Raw genomic sequence first — 7,674 nt, 5'->3', positions numbered from 1 at the left:
CTACCCCTGTGCTTGAAACCTAGTCCCCTCAGACCTTCGTGATTACACATGTTGGTGTGCTGCTTCCATGTGGGCTTTGTTGCTTCTTGGCTAGATGGTCGCTTGTTTACTTTCAAGCCCTTTCAATATAGGCCCGGTCTACATGTCCTACTTTATGATCCACTCAGAGATACTGACCACTTGCCTTACACTTTTTTCTATCTTACTTCTTGTCCATTTTAAAAATTGATCTTTCTCACATATGCTACAAAAACCCTTTGGTGGCTTTTATTGGCTATTAAATTGGCAATTGGAATTTCAGGGATTCCCGTAAGTGTATTAAAATCAATACTCTCCTGAAGGCTTGGTTTTTTTTCATGTTTCTAATTTCATTTCTAGCTAACCAATTTCTATCTGATACAGCACCTATTCTATCAAAAGATTTCACTGGAAAGTAGTGGATTGGGGCTCCGACAGGTAATAGCAGCCATAGAGCTCTGCCTATGGAAGAGCATGAAAACTGTTCTTAAATTTTTCTTCATGTGCTCAAATTATTTCTCTTTATCTAATTGAGACTCTATAGAATCCCAGATCATGTAAAACTGGTGCATTAGGCTGGGTTCTCAAGCGAAGTAAAACCAGTGACATTTATATATGGATAAACAGAAAATAATTAAGAAAGTTGTTGACACATTTGTAGAAACAAGTGAGTCCAGAATGGTACATCTGTAAATCTGATATTAAGCTAGAGATGTCTTCTGACTTATGTAGCATCAGGGGCTCATAAAGAGAAGAGAAAGTGGGAAAACCATAGGTTGATGGCCACAGAAATGAATGAATCCAAAGCAGGAAGTCTGATGATGACTCCTGGGTGAACAGGCAATATGGCAGGAGGTTGAACCACATCCAGGATCCAGGCTTAGCAAATGGAACAAGCTTTCCCACAGGCTCTGCTTATAAATGAGCAGGGAGACCCGTGAGGAGACCTCCTTCCAATTGCCTCAGGGCTGTGACCTAATCAAGTGGCGCACTACACCTCAACAGCTGGCTACTCTCAGGGTTCATTGCATTGTTAGATCCCATCTTGGGATAGGATCAAAACTGCTGAGAACCTTGTCCCAGCCACCCTGTTGACACAAAACCTAATTGTCAGGCCAGGGATATGCACGAATCTCACATTTTAAATACCTTTTGTCTGTGGCCTGTGATCCGTACATTGCTTTACATGGGTTGATTTTGTTATCTCTTCCTACTTAAAAGCATTTACAGGCTGTTCCTGTATCTGCTCTTTGTCATTTCAGTTTCTCTGTTCCAGATTGTTCAGAGAAGTAATACAAATCCAATGTTTACTTAAAGAAACTATGAGTTTCCCAGTGAGCAATGACCAGGTTCTAAATGAAATGTTAGAAGACCCATGTTCTGGATGGGTTCAAGGATGGATTTGCCATCTTTCTCTATGCTTATCTCCAACATCTACAACTGAACATGTTTTGGAAACAGTCTCCTGAAACTCTGAGACTGTGCAAGTTCTGTGTGGCACCTGCTAGTTTTTCAAATGTCTTTCATTTTGTTTAATGCCCAGGCTCCACTTTAGCATTTATCCACGGTCTCAGCATGGACTCTTTGGAAAGGGAAACAGACACACACACACACACACACACCATCTTCCTAGAGGTTTACTGGTTTTGTTGGGTGGGTGGTGAAGGGATGAAGCTCCTTGGAAATATCTAGTGCAATTAAGACAAGACAGCTGACTCCCCTTTGCCCAGCCAACTTTTTTTCTTCAAGCCCCCCTTTTAACCATAGTAATATTGTCACCATTTCTGGGTGACACAATAGCCTTGGCAATGTGGCTATGGCATGATGAAAGAAGAGAGACAGAAGGATGGTGTATAGTGGCCCTGCAAGCTATTACTCACACTGATACTTATTTAAAACCCTACAGAGGGTAGAAGGAGAAGGAAGTGACTTAAGTTGCAAACAGAGAGAGGAGTTTGTGGACAGAGCTTCGCTGTCTTGGGGAGTTGATGAACATGCTTGCGTGAATTTACTATGACATGACATTTGTTCTGCAATTACTCTATGTAGTAACCTCTTAAGTGGAAGTTTATCCAGTCTTGTTTGTACCCAAATAAAGCACAAAATTTACATGTACTCAAGTAGACTTACAGATGCTGGTGTGTATTCAAAGGAATGTCATAACTGCTTCCAGCCTTGTTTATGAATGGCCTCTGCCTCTTCGGGGAATTGACTGAAGGACTCATATTGGAATTTGCATTGGAAAACCATGACTGGATCGTCCTGTAGCTGAGCACACATTGATATTTTTGTTTCTTTCTTCTTTTTTTTCTCTCTCTCTTCCCAGGACTACACCTTAACCATGTATTTCCAACAGTACTGGAGAGACAAGAGACTTGCATACTCGGGAATTCCTCTTAACCTCACGCTGGACAATCGAGTGGCTGACCAGCTCTGGGTGCCTGACACATACTTTTTAAATGACAAAAAGTCATTCGTGCATGGGGTAACAGTGAAGAACCGCATGATCCGCCTGCACCCTGACGGGACAGTGTTGTATGGGCTCAGGTAGGCCTGCTACCCATGGTCGTGCATTTTTCACAAAGGCGATTGAGTTAGACCATGTCTACAAACTAATCAGAGAACATCTGAGTGACACTGTGTACGTTTTAAAAATATATAAATATACTATTTATAGATATAACATTACTGTTACTATAAGTAGTATTTTTAGCCATTGCAAACCAGTCTTCATGAACTGAATTTTTCTAATTGAGTTGCTTTATCTAAGAGCACGGATTCTCTCAGGGTGAGGTTCCTATACCATGGCCAGAAAGCTTGTAATTACACTTTCCTGACACTGCACACGTTTTCAATAATGCTCTCCAAAGCTATTGAATAATTAGGGGAATGGGGCGGAGACTGTTATGCAGATAGAGTTGAACCCTTGAAAGAGTCTTGTAGAGGATAGTACCACTGATTATGGACGGGGCTAATGAAATAACTGTGAGACTGCCTGCTGATAACCTCTCTCACCAGGATCACCTATGACTTGGGTAGGAACCTAGACTGCTACCCTGAGCCCAGAGGAGCAGGCTTTTCTGGGGAGCTAGTCTCTATCCTGGACATCTCTATCTCCACCGTGGTTGCTTTGAATATCACTCTTGCTGAATGATGCAGTTTTTAAAAGGCCTTCTTTCTTTTACATTGTTTTTTTGCACTTGTTTTGTTTGTTTTAGAATAGTATTTGGTGTGTGTGTTTATCTTGATCTGCTGCCCGACTAGTAGCTAGCCTCAGTGGTGAGTGAGGCATATATGGACAGCTTGGGGAAACATTTTCTTCTCAACATATTGTGAATTCTTGGATGTCAAAAGTTATATGTAAAATCATAACAACACTGTGTATTTAAATTCTGACTATTCTTTTAGGACCTCAAGGCAAGGAACAGGACTATTTAACATTGCTTTAAACAGACAATATTGAGTGACTTTCCCGAAATGATAGTCTAGAGTAAGACTAGGAATTTCAGCAAAATCAGACTTCTTTCTGTATAAGAAAAAAAGTGATATATGTCAACCAAAGTATGATATTTTAAAAGATTCTAGCCTAAAGTTTCTCTGGGACAATTTCAGCATTTTATATCTTGCCTGAAAATGAGAGAGATGGTTGTTACACTGAATATTATGACAAGTATTTCAGTTTTACAAAAGTTGATATAAAAGTGCTGTGGAAAAGAAATGAGGAACCGTGCCCATCTGCAAGAGGAAAAATAAGAAAAAATAAAAGCTACCTGTATGAGTGTGTGAATGTGTGTGCATATGTATGTATGAATGAAGTAGGGGACTATCAAAGAGGAAGCATATATAAAGAAAAACAGAGGTAGGATTTTGTGACTTTGAGGTTTTCTCCATTTTCAATTTTTCATTCTTTATTTTCTTATCAGAAGTAGAACGCATTAGTTTGTCTCAGTATTGTGAAATCAATTGTAGACGATGTAATGAGGTTAAAATGTAACACCTTATTTGATCTTCCTTTTGACTCATTTTAAAGTTTTCCGTTTTTAGTATTTTCTGCTTTCTTTTTGGTTGAGGTTTTCCACTGTTTTGTTTATTCTTTTTGTTTGTTTGCTTCCTGTTTGTGTTTTGTATCATTTCCTGTATGTAAAATCCAGGATAGATAAGTCCATAGAGACAGTAACTGGATTAATAATTACTTAGGGGCATGGCAGGGGAAGGTGGGGGGAAATGGGCAACTAACAATGAGTGTGAGAAAGAAAATAATGTCCTGAAATTGATTTTGGTGATGATTGCATAACTATTCTTATCTTAATATGATTGAATTAGTAAATTGTGTGGTATAAGGACTATATTCCAATAAAAATATTTTAACAAATTAATTAAAAATGTTTTTTCACCTCAAATGGCAAATCTACTAGGATACAATTATACAATATGTATGAAAACACTGTAGTGATTTTCCGAATTCCATTTAGAATTGTTCGATTTAGCATCATATATCAAGTAAGATTAAGGAAAACCAATAAGGAATACAAGTAGATTAATGAATGGATAGATAGAGTCTATATTTTATTAATACTCTTAATAGTAAACTTACATATAAAATTAAAATAATAATCTAGTAAGCCATAGAAAGTGCTCAGTAACAAATTTGTGCAATAACCAAAAAACAAAAACTCTAGTCAAATCCATATCCGTTATACATTTTAAACAGCCTTTTAATCGGTAAAGATTTATAAATGAGTAACTAAACTCAAATTTAATACCAATATACACCTTAGGTCTCTATTTAGAACCTCCTATTTCAAAAAACAATTATTCCGATCTATATGGAATTGGATGCCTGTTAAAACAAAAAAAGACCCTCTAAACAATCACTCTACCTTCTGTACATGCATGCTACACAATCAAATCACATCTTATATTTTAAAACATATACCTATATTGAAAGTAGGTCTAATTGAAACTTTCAGATGAAAAGTACATTAGTAATTAAAAATATTGATACTTATTACATTCATGTATTCATATATTTAGCACTATACTTATGTACTATTTATATATGTTCTGTATGCTACCTATGCTCTATATAGTGGGCTTTTGATAAATTATAAAGTGTGACTGGTCACACTAGTGACACAGTAAGCCAGTAGGCCAGTGGGTAGCCCCCAAAATAAATTGCATCCAGTGGTGGGATTTAGTTGGTCTGCACCAGTCCGGTAGAACCGATACATAATTTATGGTTGAGTTCAGCAAAGCAATTGTTAAAATGTCGGTTATAATCAGGGTTTTCTCTAAAGTAGGTGGCTGGGAAGCCACCCAATTTAGAAATCACAAATTTACATTCCTTACTCTCTTTTAATCTTCATCTATGCAACAGTGTATTTTAAGTGCCTATATTAATGTTCATTCCATCCATATGTATAAAAATTAGATAAAGCTATGCTTATAATCTTTACTCATTTCATAAAACTTTTTATACTTTTGATGAAATACTACATTTTTATTCCTTTGCATTTATTGCTTCAATAAACAAACATACAACGTAAAGAGAAAACGTATCATACAACCGAAGAGTGACACACTGTCATTCATTTTAGCTTTGTGTTATGACCCAAATTCCCAAGAGATATTATGAGTAAATTATGCAATGCTTGAAATTGTTCAGAGTGCTAAATATATTGTCAGAACAATCGCTGTGATTTCAGCAGACTCAGAAAGGGATTTTTCAAAGATGAACATAATATGTTCTGAGAGAGGAAGTAACTGAATCCATTGTAATATAGTAAACACCATGATTATTGTCTAATTGGCCTACCTCCTTTCACACAGCTGATGCTACTCAGACAAAAGTGAAAACTATTGCAAGTGAGGATGCTAATCAAGAAGCAATATGGAAATATCTTAAATAGCAGTTTTATTGGGGTTTTTTTGGTTGGGTAGTATTTAATATTTTCATTAATATTTTAAAGCTTTTTCATAACATTATATAGTTTTGCGTAGACCTCATTTAAGTATTAACTGTATGAAATAATAAACTGCTATATTTCTTTAATACTTAAAATGCTCATTAGAGCACTGAACCATTTGTTAGATTATTTGAATCCCACCATTAATTGTATCTTTTAAATGAGTTCTATGGCATGTCCAGTGATTCTCAAAGCTCCTGAAGCAAATCTGGCATAGCTGTGAACACAGTGGGTAAGAATCCATATGGTAGGACGGCTGGGGAAAAGTAGGGTTTTTTGCTGCTCCCTCACTTGTACTTCAGATAGAAGTCCTTCCCAGGAGAATTACATTCCTGCTGATGGACTGCTACAGGACTGGTATCTCTGTGAGTTATGGTTAAATTTTTGATACGGAAGTTTTCAGCTATAGAACATAACATTTCAAGCTATAGAATTAATGGAAATTTTCAGCTATAGAATTAAATGTCAACCCTTCTCATTCAGAAATCTAGTAGTTGAGAAATGCTGAAATTGCCCCCACTGTGCATTCAGCAATAGTCTATACGAATCAGTTATCACCCAGGTCCTCTGGGCTCCTTTTGTATGTTTGTTCACACCTAATCCATGAAATCACAGAATCAATGAGGGCTTGCTCTGCCTCTAGGTGAGGGAAGATCACTGGCCGTCATGTAGATTCATATAGCACTGCAGCCTCATTCTGGGAAGTCATGGCCCTGATGAATCTACGTAACACTGATGATGCTGCAGAAAGAATCAATGATTGCTCGCAGACATTTTAGAAAAAAAGGTCATTTGAAGTCATGAATAATTTTTCTCTTTTTTTGAGGTTGAAACTTGAGCTAACATTAACGTGTATTTTACCATCTTAGCTGGGTGAGAAAATAAATAGGCCTCCTTTGCAGGTCCAGGTAACTGTGTGATAGGAGAAATGTGCTAGATACCATCCTAAAATCAAGTTTGAGTTCGTTGAAAACTTTTCTGGGCACTAAACGTAATTAGGAAGTAGGAAGACCTTGGAAAACTACAAGGTTCCCAAGCTTTAGTATCCTTGAAGTGTTGGCTCATGGCCATCGTGTTGTCCATGACTTCGGTCTGAAGATGTCCACTGTCCATCCACGAGAAGGTGGAATCATCATAATTTTCTTGTCTTTCTTCATCTATCTATTGTTCACTTGATGTCTTTTTAAAAATCATTTTACTGGGGGCTAATACGACTCTTCTCACAAATCCATACATACATCCATTGTGTCAAGCGCATTTGTACATTTATGGCCCTCATCATTCTCAAAACATTTGCCTTCTACTTGAGCCCTTGGTATCAGCTCATCATTTTCCCCCTCAATACCCACCCCCTCTCCCTCATGAGCCCTTGATAATTGATAAATTATTATTATTTTATCATATCTTACACTGTCCCACATATCCCTTCCCCCACTTTTTTGTTGTCCATCCCTCAGGGAGGGGGTTATATGTAGATCCTTATAATCCATTCCCCCTTTTTACTCCACATTCCCTCCACCCTCCCAGTATCGCCACACCACGGGACCTGAAGGGTTCATCTGTCCTGAATTCCCTGTGTTCCCTGTTCCTATCTGTATCAGTGTACATCATCCGGTCTACCCAGATTTGTAAGGTAGAATTGGGATCATGATAGTGGGGGAGGGGCATTTAAAACTAGAGGAAAGTTGTA

The 7,674-nt window shown here is 37.6% G+C and overlaps 1 protein-coding gene across 1 annotated transcript in view; it reads left to right on the top strand.

Annotated features, from left to right (window-relative positions):
• The first annotated feature begins 2,347 nt into the window (after positions 1–2,347).
• The window catches only part of GABRB3 (gamma-aminobutyric acid type A receptor subunit beta3), a 127,760-nt gene continuing 122,433 nt past the window's right edge, over positions 2,348–7,674 (top strand). The window contains exon 1 of the mRNA XM_045285690.1: positions 2,348–2,565. Coding sequence (XP_045141625.1) covers positions 2,360–2,565 — 206 coding nt within the window. The 5' untranslated portion in view covers positions 2,348–2,359. The remainder of the gene's footprint in view (positions 2,566–7,674) is intronic.

This window comes from Echinops telfairi, unplaced genomic scaffold (genome assembly GCF_000313985.2).
Source record: "Echinops telfairi isolate 266 unplaced genomic scaffold, ASM31398v2 ScPeMD7_7475;HRSCAF=8513, whole genome shotgun sequence".
NCBI lineage: Eukaryota > Metazoa > Chordata > Mammalia > Afrosoricida > Tenrecidae > Echinops > Echinops telfairi.
The sequence above is the reverse complement of the archived record's forward strand: the minus strand, read 5'-3'. Positions and strand labels throughout refer to the sequence as shown.